This window comes from Danio rerio, chromosome 8 (assembly GCF_049306965.1).
Source record: "Danio rerio strain Tuebingen ecotype United States chromosome 8, GRCz12tu, whole genome shotgun sequence".
NCBI classification, from domain to species: domain Eukaryota; kingdom Metazoa; phylum Chordata; class Actinopteri; order Cypriniformes; family Danionidae; genus Danio; species Danio rerio.
The window spans coordinates 25,410,249-25,428,085 of NC_133183.1; the positions used below are offsets into that span (position 1 = coordinate 25,410,249).

A 17,837-nucleotide genomic window follows, 5' to 3' on the forward strand; every position below is an offset into this window, starting at 1 on the left:
AATGTGACTTCAGCAGATTTATCTGGGATGAAGATAATTGTCTTTTTGGCTGTTGTTTTTCTGTCATTTTTCATCGCTGGAAGTGTCATTTACGCTGGAAAAGGGCCAGTGTGCAGCACTTCCTCGCGTGTTACAAAACTACCTCAGTGAAGAGACCGTTAGTGGAAGAACCACAACAAACCTGTTAAATAACACCATAGTATACATACTGTGCTTCTGTGGTGACACTAATTATTTTCAGGGATTGTTTTGGGTTGAGTTCAAGTCAAGCTCAGTTGAAAGCACTGGTGATATAATGATAATTATTTAAACACATACTATGAAAAAATAAATAATAATATGAAATTTTGGCTTACAGTAGAATGTAACTGAGCCAATCTGTACGTGTTTTCAACATACAACCATAACATGTGTAACAACATGGGATAAAGGGACAGCTAAATGCTCTCAAAAATAAATGCTAGCCGTAAATAAGATGCCTTTTTCTTTTTTTATCAACAGTACATTGAAGAATGTTGCTGGCACTTTTTTGAGAGTGAAAGAAACACAAAATCATATTAAAAACCTGTGATACCTAATGGTACATTTGAAGTGAATTTATTGGTGTGTGTGCAAGTACAGTATGTGCATTTGCTTGTATTTGCCTATTTGTTTTTACTATTTTGACATGTTTTGCATTCCATTTGTTATGGTGTGCTAAAAGAACGAACACTAAATGCTGTACAAATGTATAAACAACTGTGCAATATTGGAAAACACTGACATTGTAATATTTATTTTTTGTGCGATACATTGCGATATTGAGGATAGTTTCACCAGATGAAAACAATGGCTCCATATGGAAAGAATCAGCCTGATGGCACAAGGAAATGGACTGTCACTATTTTACATTTTTCCTGTTTAGTGGCTAATTTGTATAAATTCAGTCATAGAAAATATGCGATTTTTAAAAAGAAGGTGTGGCACCCCACCCCACCACCAGGGATGGGCAGTATTTTTGATGCATGTATTTCAAATACGTATTTTAAATACAAAATATTATTTTGTAATTCATATTTGGTAAGGTTTATGAAAATGTCTTGTATTTTTAAAATACTGTAAAACTGTACTTTGTAAGATGTCTACATGATGACATCATAAAATTATAGCCTTTGATTGGTTATTTGCCTAGGCTTGAGATCAGACTAGAAAATGTATTAATATTGAAGAAGTTGATCAATGCTAGGAGTATGGATGAAAATTATACATCACATATAAAGAAAGTAACAGACAAATAGCAGGGGTAAATTCGGGAGCAGGTCAAAATCAGACAGGAAAATAAGACAAATATAATATAAATAAAAAAGTCCTACTGTGGCGACACCTACAAAAAATAAATTGGCTGTTTCCAATGGCAGTAGCTGATCTGCAGGTTCTTTTATAGTTAATCTGTTGTTGATCATTGTTTACTTCCCCTAAATTAGTTTAATAGTGAGAGGATTGATCGAATAAGCTTATTGATTGAAGGATTGCGAAGAAATATCATGCTCCCGTGTAAAAGTATTTTCAAAATTTTTTATTTTGATACTTGTTATGGTTGCTGTATTTTCTTTTTAATAAACCTAAAATTTATGTAATTGGTATTTTATTTTAAAGTACATTTCAATGTATTTTTGTTCATCCCTGTCCACTGCTAAACCCAACCGTCAATGGGGGAATAAGCAAATTGTACTAAATTATACGAATGAGATCGTACAAATTTATACGAATTAGCCACTAAATCAAAAAGTTACAAATTGCCAAGAGATTGCGTTGGAAAGAATTTCTACTTTATGACTGATTAGAATGTTTCTTAAAAACATGTATAGATGAAAAAGTCTTTGGTAACTTTAAAGTCCCCATGAACTGGAAGCTGCGACAGTTTTTTTTTTTTTAATTTAATAAAATTTTTTTATTGTATTGTAATGCAGATACTTGAGCAATTGAATATTAAATAACAAAACAGTAAGCGTGGCTTGTTTTTTCCACTGCGAGCTGAATGAATGTAGTAAAGCAGACATTTCTTGCAGAAAAAATGGAGAAAAGGGTTTGTAGAGAGTTAAAGCAGACTCTTCCTCCTCACCATTTTTGTTTTTTGTCGAAACTGACAGTTGGAGCAGTGTGGTTAAGTGTGTTAGCCATGCTCAATTCCTAAGATATTCATAATCTGACAATTTATTTAAAAAAAAAAAAAAAAAAAGTAAATTTTCCGATTTAAGTTAAATATTAGAAGAGCAAAAAAAATTTTCTTACAATTTTTTTCTTAATGACATGCACAGATGAATTGTTCACCACAAAACTGACAATGTGAGCTAACAAAATCAATTGGTTAAGGATGATTTCTTGGAGACTTTAAGGTTAAAGTTTGTAATAACAAATTATGGTCAGTTGTGGCTTATGGTCAACTATAATCCTGATTTGACAGCAGATTCTGTAATGTGACTATTGCAAATGCGTCCATTGGGATGCCAATGCTGAAATGATATATGGTGAAGCCCTATTAAAAAGGCAAAGAAAAAATGCAATTAACCATAAAAAAAAAATACACAACCTAAATTTTTAAAAGAACATTAAATTGCATAGACACCACAATTACACACACATAGACATGGCAAAAACGTAAAAAAAAAAAAAATTGTAATAATAATTAATATTTTAGTTTTGTGTCACTGTTATGAGATTTTTCTACAAGGACCACAGTGTTAGTATCATTTTGCATTAGCTAAATCTAGCTGTGAGGTAGCTGTGATCTGTTTCAATGTTTTGAAAACAAAACTCTTATCCTCATCAGAGTTGCATTCATTTGATCAAAAATACCATGAAGCCATTGACATATTGTGAATCTACAGATTGACAATCGTTCTGAGCCCCGAGTCTTTGAGCTTTTCCATTTTAAAACATGCTCGCAAGTGTTTGTGTTCCTGTTCCGGTTATCCCTCATTAAGCATGTAAATCTGTGTGCACAGCTTGCGTAGTTACGTGCTCCCCATGTTTAGCACCTCAGATCAGGCTGATTTTCTGCAGATATACGGAGACTCGCAGTTGGGTTTTGCCGGGACTAAGAGTTTAAGATTTAAAGCAAGACAGTGTGACATGGATTTGCCGTAGCTGGAAGGATTTGGCAGACATACTTAAGCAAGCATTGCTCACAAACCGCATAGTTTTCTAATCTCTTTTGGGCGCTTGTCCCCACTGCAGAAAGACCTGCTGCCCTCTCCCACACAATCTAACCCTATTTTCATAGAAAAGTCCAGCTGGGTTCAGAAATTGCTCTCTTTTTTCTTCCTTCTAGATATAAAGCCAAAAGAAAACTAGTCTGTGTACCTATGGATAATTTGAGCTGCTGTGTTTAAATACCGCATTGTTGTGATTTAACTGGCCTGCCCTTGGGAAGGTGTTTATGATCCTCACGGCGAATGGTAGTAAATACTATTGGAAAAGAGAGAAAGTTGCAACCCGGTGCAAACATTTCACTAGTCACATATTAAAAAGCCAACCAGACACATTAAAGGCTTTGTTTTCGTTTGTCTGTGGAGAATAAGATATGAGGATATAGCAATAATTTTGACTTCAACTGTATATTCTGTTATAAGTTGTTAATACTTCCACTTTTAAAAGAGTATCCCAACAAATCCACAAAAATTAGAGGGTTCATTATTGAACATTTTAATCGTACTGAGCTATTGTGAAATTTTACCATCACACACACTCTGTTTTCAGACATAGTGGGCAAAATCTTTTTCAGCCGATAATTTTGGGCCTCTAATATCAACACAATTAAAGATTCCTGTTGTTGCATATTTCTGCTGTGTGATTGTCACTTAGGATCAATATTGAGTAAATATATCAAGAGTTTATCATCTTTATCAACATACATTTTATCGCAATTGGATATGATATCGTTTATCGGCCCAGCCCTACTCTGGCAACATATTTCTTGAAGGGGGTGTTCATTAGATTGTACTGAAACATTTATAATCCTGACATAAAACATCATGAATTTGAATGAGATTGCGTGAATACTTAAAACAATTGTCATTAAGTGTCATTGGCTTAGTCATTTTAATTGCAAAGGTGACATTGTTTTGGATATCTTTATAAAAGCTTGACATAAGCAGATACATCATAACCTGTCGGTGTCTGTTGTGACAAATAATATATTGAACAAAAATACAATTTTTAATATCATAAAATTACTGCGAAAAGCCTGTTGAAGAAAAAGGAAATCAAAGAAATAAAGTGAATCAATGCAAATCACTTAAAAATAGAATTGCGAAACACATTTTTACACCACCCCTAATAACATCTGATGTTTGTATTCCTGTACTATGATGCACCTTCGAGTCATATGCAAAATGTGCAAAAATATGGCTTTTTTGTTAACTTGCATGCTGTAAAACTGCGTTTTGACTGTGTTGAACACTTTTCCTGCTTTTTTTGTGTTACAAGTACCTTCTATAATATTGATTATGGAATTTGCACAATCCGCACTGTATTTATGTTTTAGCAAACAGTTGGTAACACTTTATAATAACTACACACTAATTTATTAAGCATTAGCAAATAGTTATTTTGTTATTTGTTAAGCAATAACTCTACGTTAAAAGATGTTAGTAGTAGGTTGATATATAGCTACAAGTGCTGCATTCTAAACTTAGAAGTACATGTGTATAATGTGCTAATAATTGTGTTTTCATACTTTAATGATTAATTTTTTACTACTTAATGAAGTATTGCATCATTTACAAATTAGTTATTTAAGAATAGTTGGTGGCTTTTTAAGATCATTCAGAATGTGCAAGTAAATGATTCATAAACTATTCAAATACTATTTACTGTATGTCTGCTTATTTAGGCATATATTAATAGATACTTTGAATGTTAATAAATGCTTTATTAACACAACTTTATCCAGTTTTGTGACTTAATCTAGTGAGAACTATTTATGCTTTGTAAATCCATTGTGAATGACAATTTTCAGTATCAAATGAACAATAAATGTTTGCAATTTTATCTAAAAAAATAAAATTTAAATAAAACATTAAAATAACTTAATAATAATCATTTATAATTGTGTTAATAAATTAATACAATAATCATTTAAGTTGTGTTAATAAAACATTTATTAACATACAAAGTAACTAATAATATGTCTGAATAATAAAATTTATACAGTAAATGTTAATTTGAATAGTTTATTAATAATTTACTTACACATTCTGAATGATCTTAAAAAAAACACAAACTACTCTTAAATACTCTTTGAGTTTGTAAGTAATGCGATACTTAATTTAGTAATGAAAAATATATCAATAACAAAGTATGAAAACAATCATTATAGATGTGCTTATATGTCAAGATTACAGCACTTACAGCATAAACTGCTTACTAACATGTGTTAATGTAGAGTTAATGCTTAACAAATAATTTGCTAATGCGTAACCTCTTAAAGTCAAGTGCTATTTTGGGGTTTCTCCCAGGATTTTGCCTACCCAAATTCATAAACTTCCCACATCCACATGCAGAGGTGTAAATCCAAAAGTCTGGTATCATTTTAAAGAAAACCCTTTGAATTTTCATAAAACAATGTTGAAAGTGGTTAAAATAATTGTTTATGTTGTCTGTGTTATAATAAACCCCTCCAAAAAAGGTGCTTTTTGTAAACTCAAATTTGAAACCTTTTAAATTTTGTGTAGTCTTGGTCTCTGTAATTAATGCAAAAGGTATTCTATCCCAATTGATGAGAGAACAGAACCACTTATGGGGGTATTGGGTCAGTAGGTACCTTTAAACTGTAAAGCATGTGGAAATAAATGACGTCACAGACCCGGTACCGTGTACGCAGAGATTAAGAGGTTCAATAAATGATTCTTAATGTGTAGTTCTTTATAAAGTGTTACCCTTTTTTTCTTTTAGGGGACAAAATTTGCAGACAACAATTGAAGCAGATCTCACAATATTTACAATTGCTGTAACTACAATTTCTAATTTTCTAGTGTTTGACAGTGTTTGACAAATGAACTTTCTCTGTCTGTCTCACTCCTGCAGATCTCGGAGGGTTAAACCGCTGTCAATATTGTGAACATGATGTCATCTCTGCTTTTCGTCTTGAGTTTGTGTGTCTGGGGTTGTCATGGCAACACCCGCACAACACCCCGAGTGCACCTGTCATACAAAGGTGAGAAATGTTGCGATTCGATCATGCCTTACACGTTTTATTTAATGTATTAATTAGTTTAAGTAAACAGTAAAAATAGTACAAATTAGTTTCTCCTTTGTTTAATAATTAAATGTGTCATAGAGGTGAAAATTATTAGCGTGCATCTCATTATTCTAAATTGAATTAGTTACTTAAATTAATTGCTTATTTTTGGCCTAAATAAACACCTGAACATTTTTGGGTTTTAAAAGTGTCATTCAGGAGGAAAGTGAGGCATTTTTATGCTGGATATATGACGGAAGTGTCATTTTTACACCCAGAAGTGCCATGTTTTTTAATAGAATATTATAAAGCTATTGAAATGCATTTGTGAGCCGTGCTTGAATCCAGATTAATTAATTGCAAGCTAAAGGCAAAATAATAACTTTTATGCTGCAAAAATGGTTTCTCCTGTGTTTCTCATCCAAATTTCGCCAAACCTTTACAATAATTGTCAGGAAGCTGCTGCCGACACTGTGGTGAAAACTTCTGAAGCATGCCATGGTTAACCCTGAGAAAATGCCTTAAAACTCTGTGTTACATTTTACCCAACATTACTTTGTGCCTCCCATGCCTCCCTGTTTTTGTTCTGTTAGTCATTCATACATTCATTTTCTTTTCGACTTAGTCCATTTACAAATCTGGGGTCACTACAGCAGAATGAACCGCAAACTTATCCAGCATATGTTTTACGCAGCAGATGCCCTTCTAGCTGCAACCTTTCACTGGGAAACATCCAAACACACTCATTTACACGCATACACTGCGTACATAGCTCACCTAATTCACCTACACATGTCTTTTGGGGAAAACCAGAGCAACCGTAGGGAAACCCACACAAATACAAGGAGAACATGCAAACTCCACATAGAAATACCAACTGACCCAGCTGGAGCTCAAACCAGCGACCTTCTTGCTGTAAGGTGATTGTGCTACCCACAACGCCACCGTGACACCCTTCTGTTGAATAAAAAGAAGATATTTCTAAAGACTAATATAATTTTATGTTCATATAATAAAGGTAATCAGATCACACATCATGGGATCCTCCTGACTCTTGAAATGATCATATTTTCAAAGTAAGAAATTCATTTTGAAGGACTTGCGGTTGTTGACACAACCCCAAAGACAACAAAATGTCATTTTTGATGTCCTGTTGCTTTAAGAAAATACTGTCTCCTCCTATTTGAGTCCCTTTTGCACTTGCCTAGTTCTAAACCTTAGACTTGAAAACATTTTAATAAATGTTTTCCTCAAACTTGCCCTGTTTTAAACTCTTGGATACAATAATGCAGCTAATTTAAAAGAAAGCCATGTTGAAATTTTCGGCGAGCCCCGAGGAACCTCGTTTTCATGCTTTGCGGAGCTTCTGAACACTTTCTGTCATCAGTGGCTTTTTAATGCCTCTTTTTCTCCCAGTTCCTCATGTCACACTCTCTTTCTCTCTCACACTTTCGCGCTTCCTGTCTTCCTGTGTATGTTTTGAGTCTGGCACCAGCATGCCTCATCTCCCAATTAATGCCCCAGAGAGGGGACTACCCATCATCCCCTCTGTCACGGCGGGGCACAAAGAGATGCAAGCAGAGCGAGGCAGATGTTTGAAGTTTAAAAGTCAAATCTCTCGCACTAAAGCATTAGCATTTTTCTCCCATTCAGCTCGCAAGTGGCGGTCAAATAGCAGGTTCCAAAAAACACAGCTTGTCCAAAAAACACAGTTGTCAAAGAGATATTGTTTTTATATAATGAAACGTGCGTGCAGACACATTTCTAATGCTATTTTGCCCATCCGTGTGACAGAGGCGCAGCCGCACAACAGGTCAGAGTCTGACATGAATTCGCTCTCGATTCTCAGAAACTGTCACACACAAAACCCAGCAGGTGCTTCTGTGGAGCCCCATTACTTTTTGTGTTTATGAGTGTGTGTGTGAATACTTTCTGACGGATTACACACACACACACACACACACACACACACACTTACAATCTTCTCCACAAGGTATATTTAGTACACAACCTTGTGGTGTGTGCCAGCCGATGCCAGTTCAGCAAGCTGAGGCATGGCTCTTTATGACACCCTGTGTTTTGAGATGCTGGGTTTTCCTAACACTGGGTCCTGACCAGACACAATGCAGTGATGTTCATGAATATTTTTCGGGCATTACTGAATGAAAGTGCTGTGCATTGTAATGAATAATGTATTTTTGTTGTGGTTGTCTTTTTTTAACATCCTTAATCAGAATTTGCACACTTGATGTTAAATTTACACTGGTCAGTATGTATTTTCACAATTCATTGTTTAATATTAATTGTTTGCATATAATGTATAGGGATAATCAATATTCAATTCTATTCAATTCATCTTTATTTGTATGGCGCTTTTACAATGTAAATTGTGTCAAAGTAGCTTTACATAAAAGATTATAGTGAATTGAAACAGTTCAGTTTTCGTTCAGTTCAGTTCAGTTTAGATTAGTTTAGTTCAGAGTGTTTTTATATTCACTGCTGAGAGTCCAAACACTGAAGAGTAATCTATTAATGTGCAGCTTTACAAGTCCTGAACTATGCAAGTTAGTGGTGACAGAGATGAGGAAAAAAAACCTTGAGAAAAAACCAGGCTCATCGCACACCACCATTTCTCATGTGGCGAAACGTCTTGTGGAGAGCTGCAGTCTAGGCACCAAAGGCTAGAGAACGCTGGACATCAGCGGAGACTTGTCTGTCCTTGCAGTCTCACAGGAATCAGATTCATGCTGTAATATGGGTCACGCTACATTTGAGTGTACAATTTACACTAATAACAAACCGTTAACTAAGACTTAGCTCAATAAACTACTTAAAATCTGTTTCTTAATAGTTAGTAAGGTAGTAGTTAAGTTTAGGTAGAGGGTAGGGATTGGCATGTAAAATCCTACTTTATAAGTGCTAATAAACAGGTAAATATGCAGTTACTGGGTGGTAAGTGTTAAGGTGCCAGTTAGCTGCAGTTATTGTTGCATAATTAATTGTAATTACTATAGAAAATGTGACTAGTGTGGCAACAAGTGTAATAAGGACACCTTCAAGTAGTGTTACATTTTAATATTTACTTAATTTTATTTATACAAATAACCAAATATGTATGCATAACTTTTTATTGAAGCCAGACTTGTTGTCTTCATTAATTAAAAAAAAAAAAAAAATATATATATATATATATATATATATATATATATATATATATATATATATATATATATATATACATATATATTATAAACAGAGAAAGCATCTTACATGCAAATAGTGTAAGCAAATATGAGAAAGAAATTAAATGTCAAAACAAAAGAGCTAACGTCCTCAAAAATAGTCTGTATCAATTCACAAACAATAGTAATATAAAATAATTACATTATTCTGGAAAAAAATGCTTGATTAGAGCCTATTTAAAGGTGTAAATAAAGTGTTTCAGATGTTAGTATCGGTATGTTAGTTTTAAGACTATCTATAAGCAAGTGTGGGTTAAAATAGTGGAAAAATTTGCGTTTAGACTTCATATAATCATCCAAAGCTTGCAGTTTGTCACTTCCATGTACATGGATCAACAATTATTTTTACATCACCTCATACTTCAGTTTATCCTCAAATCTTGACCAATCAAATGCTCCCTAATATCTGACATGTCCCGCCACCTCCGAGATGCTGCAAATTTACATTCACTGGCAGAGCTGTGATAAAACAAAACGCTATTGGCTGTTTTTTTAAAGGGGAGGAGCTACTCTATCTCCTGCCCTCTTCATGTTTCAGTTGAGATTAACATTGAATAAGAAATGCACATTTCAAAGCACTTCACAGGATCTTTAAGTGCTGTTTGTAAGACTAGAAAACAGCCAGTGCTCCTTTTGACTATTATTATTTTCCCTAATTTTACAAGATTGTAGATATTGATGATCAGCTATGAGTGCGGGTTTACATGAGTCTTTGAAATGCAGTGTGTGTGTGTGTGAGTGTCTGCGTGTGTAAGTGTGAATGTCTGTGCACCCGAGTGTTTGCGATGGCGATTATGACCCCGGGTTGACTGGGGTTATTATGTGCGTAGGTGACAGTGGGATAGATCCCTGTTCTGAGAAACCGGATTGGCTTGTGGCGTTTGAGGTTTATTATTAGCTTGTGTGGTTGCTGTGTTTACTCCGGCCAAAGCACAGGGAAGCCCCCCAAAGCATAACAGGGCTCGGTGCCAGCAACCTGCTCCAAAATGCCACAGAGACGGCAGGAATGATCGGAGCTTCAGCCGGTGTCATCCAGCCTCAATCCATCCCCACCCCACAGCAGCACACTGGCTTTATCGGGATCACGGATGAATCAGACGCATGATCAGGGTAGGGCCGGATTCTGGGAGCACCACTCAGGGGATCTAGATCAAAAGGCTCAATTTTTGTGCTATAAGTTGTTGTGAAATGACAAAAAACTGACATTGGAATATTTTTTTTCACAAGATATTGTATGTGTAAATTGTAAAAATAGCTGAAATATTACATTACTGTCAGGATGTTATTTATTTTGAAATATCCTGGTAGGTCTGAATTTGAAATAACTTATTTTATGAAGTAAAGCTGCTTGAGTTTTTCAAAAGCCACATTAAAAAAAGTAATTTTATCCTGAATAATATAGCAATTGGATTTCATTGGATTTACTAAATTTTTTTAAGCTAAGCTGTTTTAAACAATTAAATGGGCTGAATTTAAACAAACACATTAAGTTAAACATTACTAATTTTAATTAGTTTGTTTAAATTTAGCTAATAAAAATTGTTTGCAAACCCACCCTTAAAAAAAAAGTGTAAATTAAGTAAAAAAAAAAATTCAGTGTATTTACTTGTAACTAAAGGGTGCTGGACGACATAGTGAGGATCCAAATGCAGGCTTTATTTAGAGTAGTCAAACAGGCGATGATCAAAGACGGGCGAAAACAAGAACATGCAGGGAAATCTGGAAGTGTCCTCGGGTAACAGGCAGAAGGTTGATACAGGCTGCAAGCTGGATAAACAATAAAACATAGCAAGGGTCAAAACATGGAGAGATTAAACCAGGAAATGCTTTGTAATGTTACAGGGTTTAAAACCAACAAGACTCAGCAATGTCGGTTTGTGTGTGTGCTGTGTAGATAGTCCATGTAATCAGTCTTCTTAAGTAACTCTCAGCTGTGTGTGGGTATGTATTCAATGGAAAACCGGGACAGGTGTGTGTGTGGTGCCTGAAGGGAGTTGTAGTTCATATGGTGGCAGAATTGTAGTTCAAATTAAAGTAAATGTTCTCCAGCAATCTATGAGAGTTAGATCACTGGTGATCATGACACACTTAAACCCTTACAGCTTTAAAATGAAAAGTTTCTTAATATGACTGAAATGTTCTTCACTTTTCTTACTGTTGACTGAAAGGATTTTTAGGGAACAAAAAATGTTCTATGGCATTACTGCGAAAAACCTTTTTTGGAATCCTTATTTGTTAAAGGGCACAACATTGAAAATTCTGTTGTTAATTACTCACCCTTTTTAATGAATTAAATTAAAATGATTTAAAAAAATCATTTAAATTAAAATGATTAATGAAAGTCTATGGGAATTCAGCGCGAGCAAATAAAACCAGTATTTTAATTTTTGAGTAAACTAACCCTTTAAGTGTGTTTGACTGCAGCATTTGCATCTCAGGCTTTTAACAGCAACCCTTCAAACTTTTTTGGGATGGCTTTTAAAATATATGCTGCCAATTTTAAAATGAAGCACTCCTAAAACACTAAATCATGAAGAGCTCTGCTCTGAATCTGTGCTCTTAGTAACTGAATTCTGAACCTCATTACCAATTTTTCTTTGGTAAAAAACAAAACAAAAACAAAGTACGTACTATGTACAAAGTATGAAATTAAATTAAAAAGTACGTTTCATTTCATACCCAATGAATGTTTTGTCCCAGCAATAAAGGATTTTTGACTGAGTCGTCAAGACAAACCAGTTAGAGTGTAAACCGTATTCATAGACAGCCAATACAAATGGAAATAATCTGCGTATTATTTTGAACTATGTAGTTTATTTATTGTAACGGAGGCCAGCTAGCAAAGTGCTATGCAGGTAAACCTCACTCCTCTGACCTCTAAAGTGGTCTAGTGACAGATGCTAGAGGCCATGGTCTTTAGCCTCCTTATAAGAGCAACCGACTCCCATACAAAGAATCACTGGCTCAATCCCAGCTCTGACTGGATTGAGTGCAGAAGGACCGGTGGGTTAAATTATGGACATAGAACTAAAATTACTGATGACTCATTTCAGCAGCTCAGAATTTATTAGGTTGTGATTTTATTTGTGCACTTTAATCTGTAAAACTTACATTTACTTTACATTCACAAATTATACAGTACATGAAATATAACATTTAAAAAAGCATAATTGGGAAACTTTAAATAAACTAATGCCTATGAAGTTTGACAGTCACACTGAGTGATTTTATCAATATCAAATGATGTTGATATTGTATAGCCTTATTAGTCGGTCAGTCTTTTTCTTCTCAAGGCCTCAAGGAATGACTTGAGTGCTTGAAGGGAGTAAAGCTCAAATTCTGTCTGGAACCAGGCCACTTTCCCAGAGTCCCACTTCAAAACTGACATAAATGCCTGCTTACAAATGTGGGAAACATTTCTGGAAGGGGCATAACGATGAATTAATTCTGTAAAACAGAATTATAAGCAAGAAGATCAGATACATCTACGGGAAAATATTTTTCTTCACTGGCTTTTCACTCAATTTTAACAGGAATTTAGAATTACACTGCAGTAAATCTCCTCAGATTACTTGGAATTACCCATGATTTATGAAGTTGCACACATCCAAATGCTCTTGAGTGTTTGTTTATTAAGATTTCTTAGAAATTGCTGTTTGTGTAATTTCCTAAACATATTTTCCAAAGTTACTCCATTTATTGATTTAAAAAGAAAAGATTTGCCCCAAGAACCGGCATTTTAAAGGAGAGTAAAATGGTTACACTTTGAGATGCCTCCATTTAACCATTTTTTAAACTAAGTAACTTTTTGGATGTTAAATGTAGGGGTAAAAAACAGCCATTGACTTCCACAATATTTTTTGTTCCTACTATAGATGTCAATATTCTATGTCCTACTCTGTCAATAGTTTATGCAATAGTTTTTTCAATGTTTTTCAGAATTTCCTGTTTTGTGTTCAACAGAAGACAACAATGATAAAAGTTTAGAAACATTTAAGTGTGAGTAAATGATGAGGAAATTTTTGTTTTTGGTTAAACTTTGCCTTTAAGGTGACAGTCCACTAATATGTCTACTAATACTTTTATGACTGCTTGCTTGTTGACCTTGCAAGTAACTGGTTTGTTAAATAAAATAAAATCTAGTTTCAGAGAAACTTATATGAAAGTTCTAATCATAACAAAAATTACTCACCATTGCCGGTGAGTTTCAATTTAATTAGTTTAATCAAGTAATTTAAATAAGCAAGACAGGCTTTTACAATGTATTAGTAGCACAGAACATGTTTCCAGTTTACCTCAGAAGAACGAACTGGGCTGGAAGACTAAGAGAACTTAGAAACTCATTGTGAGAATAGAGGTCTGCATATTTGTGCCAGTTTGAAAGAAACACTTTAACTACTTTGTCTAAAAATATTAAAGTTTGCATAACCAATGATTGATCTTATCCACCTGAGAACTACCCATAAATGAATATGCAGCCTATTTTTTTGGCCTGATTTTTTTTGGATATAACTGAGAAATAATGTACTCCTATTGTCCACTGTCACCCACGTAACGGAACTCATTGTGAAGATCGGGGAAACAATTGAACATGCTAGACTTTCTGCTATGGTGTTGTTAGACGTCGCAGACATGGTATCGGTTGTTGTGAATTATGCCACATTACACGAGAAGAAACTATTAGATCTTGTGTCACGATGCCCATTTGTCATTTATGACTCCCTATGTCAGGGAAATTGTGCTTTCAATCGTACATCAGGGAAACCAGGGCTTTAGTCAACAGAAGGTCTCGGGGGAGCACTGAGCAACCTCTTACAATGGATGATAAGCAGGGCAACTTATGCAATTTGTATTTCTTGAATACATCTGTCTAATTTGCAGTGATATAACTATTGTTGTAACTTATCCCTGTTGTTGGATCAAAGTCTTGCAAATGAATACAAATGGCCTTTTCGCTCAAATGTAACTGTCCAAGTTTCTTGTGTTAAGTGTTTGTTGGCTGATGGATTTATAATGAGGTAATGTAGAGTTTTGCATTTCATCTACAATCAGCATTTCCTTCCCTGGAGAAACTGGAAGGAATTCCTTACCAGTGAGACACTTCAGCTTGATGTCCTTTCCTGTGAATTAAGCTCTGGGGTTTTTTTTTTTCCATGCTGGCCTTGAACGAGCCTCCCATGTCCAAGTAATGATCTTGGCCTTTAGGAAAAAATATCCAGGGCAAAGTGGCACAGAGAAACCGATTTAACAACATTATTAAAAACCAGATCTATGAGGATTCTCATGATACTCTTTACCCTTTTTTTCCAGTCGTCTGGCATTCAGCTTGCAGAGTGTTGGGCTAGCAGCCAAAAAATAAACACTAAATAATGTTAGAAAACTTATGTTAGAAGATGGGCTTACATCAAGACACTGTCAACTTGTGTAAATATTGATTTGGGGAAGGCAGTTTGATTATTGTAGCGTGATTCTGTTTTGGAATCTTTATTTGATTGTAATGAAAATGTTAGGGACTAGCTTTATAAAAATAGCATTTGGTTGTGTCTGATTACGTCAGTGCTCAGATCAAGGCCTGCAATATACACTAACAACTCTGAACAATATTGTGATTGATCCCTCTCTCTTTCTCTCTCTCTCTCTCTCTCTCTCTCTCTCTCTTGTTATATATTGAATTCAAATGGAACTTTGCAGAGAAATTTGTTCAGTGCAGCATACAAGTTTAGACTGTTTAGATCAGGGGTGTCCAAACTCGACCCTGGAGGGCCGGTGTCCTGCATTAGCTCCAATTTCCTTCAACACACTTACCTGGAAGTTTATAGTATACCTAGAAGAGCTTGATTAGCTGGCTGATGTATGTTGGATCTGAAATATGCAGGACACTGGCCCTCCGGGACCGAGTTTGGAAACCCCTGGTTTAGATGCATTTCAGGGTTCAGATTAATCCAAAAACTATACTACTGATCGCAGTTACCATTAGGACTTTTGGCACAGGATTTAATGCCATACTGTTGTAAATATTGTTCAGTTTCTTGCACAGATGTTATCATAAGGGTTTCATTTTGTTTTGCCTTTACGAATTTTAGAACTCTAAAAATGCTGATATAAGCCTAGGCTCGTTGGAAATACATGCTTCAACAATTTTTAGTACTTTAATACATCAATGAGTGGGCACAAAATATCAGTGTTATGATTGTTTGTAAGTCAAGCAGCCCGTGAAGGGTCAACTACAAATCATAGACACTTCATAGACAGTTTTATTGTGGTGTTGATTTGGTGTTGTGCAAAGAACTATAACAAAAAATAACCCAGGTAGCCAAGAATTCTGGCCCAGACTTGGCATAAATCTAGCACAGCAGGCATTTATCCAGCGCTGGCATACAGCATGTGTGCCAAACATGGCCCTGGTTTGGCAGAGGTGGCACCGACTTTAAATATTTGGGCCAGATCATAAAAGTATTTCACCCAGATGTTAATAATTGATATGTGGGCCATGTAAGTTTGGCCAATCTTGACCCTCCTTTAAAATACATTTTATTATTTGCAAATAAAGAAAAAAAATTCTACCAGGTCACTTTGAGAAAAAGCACGCCCATAGCACACCTAAAGTGCAATGATTCATGGGTTTGTCAAACTCATTGCAGTCATGACACACCAAGAAATCTGGCCCAGTTCAGGCTCAGTTATGGGTTATTAACTTGGCTGAGACTTAGCCGAGATATGGTCCATGTTTGGCCCTTGTCTGGATGCCAGACTTGGTCCAGTCATGTACCGTAATTCAATGCAGCATGTGGGCCAAGCAAAAGCTTATTGTGTGGGCCAGAGCTGGGCCAAAAATACTTTGCTATGTGGGAACATTTTGTTCATAGATAATCTGTGCGTGTAAATACCATTATTGTGAAAAGGAACAAAAGTTTTTGGTGTCATACTGCCACATAGCACTCATTGTACAGTACCTGCTACAGTTAAACATACACTCACCGGCCACTTTATTGGGTACACCTCTCCAGCTGCTTGTTAAAGCAAATTTCTACTAGGATTTGAACGCATCCATCTCTAGGGTTTACAGATAAAGGCCTGAAAAAGATAACCTATCCAGTGAGCGGCAGTTTAGTGGGTGCCAATGCCTTATTGATGCCAGAGATCAGAGAAGAATCGTAAGACTGGTTCGAGCTGACAGAAAGGCAACAGCAATTAATCACTCGTTACAACCAAGGTATGCAAAAGAGCATCTGTGAACACACAACACGTCATACCTTGAGGCGGATGAGCTACAGCAGCAGAAGACCACACCGGGTGCCACTCCTGTCAGCTAAGAACAGGAAACTGAGACTACAGTTCACACAGGCTCACCAATAGCAGATTGGAAAAACATTGCCTGGTCTGATGAATTTCTGCTGCGACATTCGGATGGTAGGATCAGAATTTGGTGTCAACACCTTGAAAGCATGATTCATCCTGCATTGTATCAACGAGTCAGGCTGGTGGTGTATTGGTGTTGGCGATATTTTGTTGGCATACTTTGGACTTATTAGTACAATTGAGCATTATTCCAATGCCACAGCCTACCTGAGTATTGTTGCTGATCATGCCCATCCCTTTATGACCACAGTGTACCTATCTTCTGATGGCTACTTCCAGTAGGATAACGCACCATGTCATGAAGCGCAAATCTTCTCAGACAGGTTTCTTGAACATGACAATGAGTTCACTCTACTCAAATGGCCTCCAGAGTCACCAGAACTCAATCCAATAGAGCGCCTTTGGGATGTTGTGGAACGGGAGATTTGCATCATGGACGTGCAACTGACAAATCTGCTGCAACTGTGTGATACTATCATGTTAATATTGACCAAAATCTCTGAGGAATATTTCCAGTATCTTGTTAAATCCATACCACGAAGGATTAAGGCAGTTTTGAATGCAAAAGGAGGTCCAACCTAGTACTACAGTGAGTGTATATTAAAGTACGTTTTTGCAGGTTCACAAAAATGTAGGCTGAAGTATGTATTTGCAATTAGTCTGTCTTGGTTGGTAGCCAATTTTTAATAAATCATACTTAAATCATCTTTAATGTTCTACTACTAAAGAAAAATTGCAATCATCTTGGATGGCCTGAAGGTGAAAAAGGATTTTTTTTTTTTTGAGTGAGTTGGTTCTTCGACTTGCATTGAACCTGTAAGATTCCTTAAACCAGGTATTGAAAAGTGCACTGCAAGTTATTCTATTAAACTTCCTGAATGAAAACATTCTCTTATGGAAACCTTATGCATTTTGGTCATGACCTAAATATTTTGATTCCCTCAAAAAAAGTCTTTGGCCTAAGGCTGATAAAATCAGTGAGGCTTCTGGAAAGAAGCTGTCAGGACAGCCTCGCA

At 35.6% G+C, this 17,837-nt stretch overlaps 1 protein-coding gene across 3 annotated transcripts in view; it reads left to right on the top strand.

The window, feature by feature from the left end:
- Positions 1-17,837, top strand: part of sema3gb (sema domain, immunoglobulin domain (Ig), short basic domain, secreted, (semaphorin) 3Gb) — a 72,525-nt gene that overhangs the window by 30,520 nt on the left and 24,168 nt on the right. For 2 of the 3 annotated variants that reach the window (XM_005167032.6, XM_005167033.6), the window contains exon 2: positions 6,067-6,196. In XM_005167032.6, the coding sequence (XP_005167089.1) occupies positions 6,103-6,196 (94 nt within the window). In that variant the 5' untranslated portion in view covers positions 6,067-6,102. 3 annotated transcript variants of the gene reach the window in all.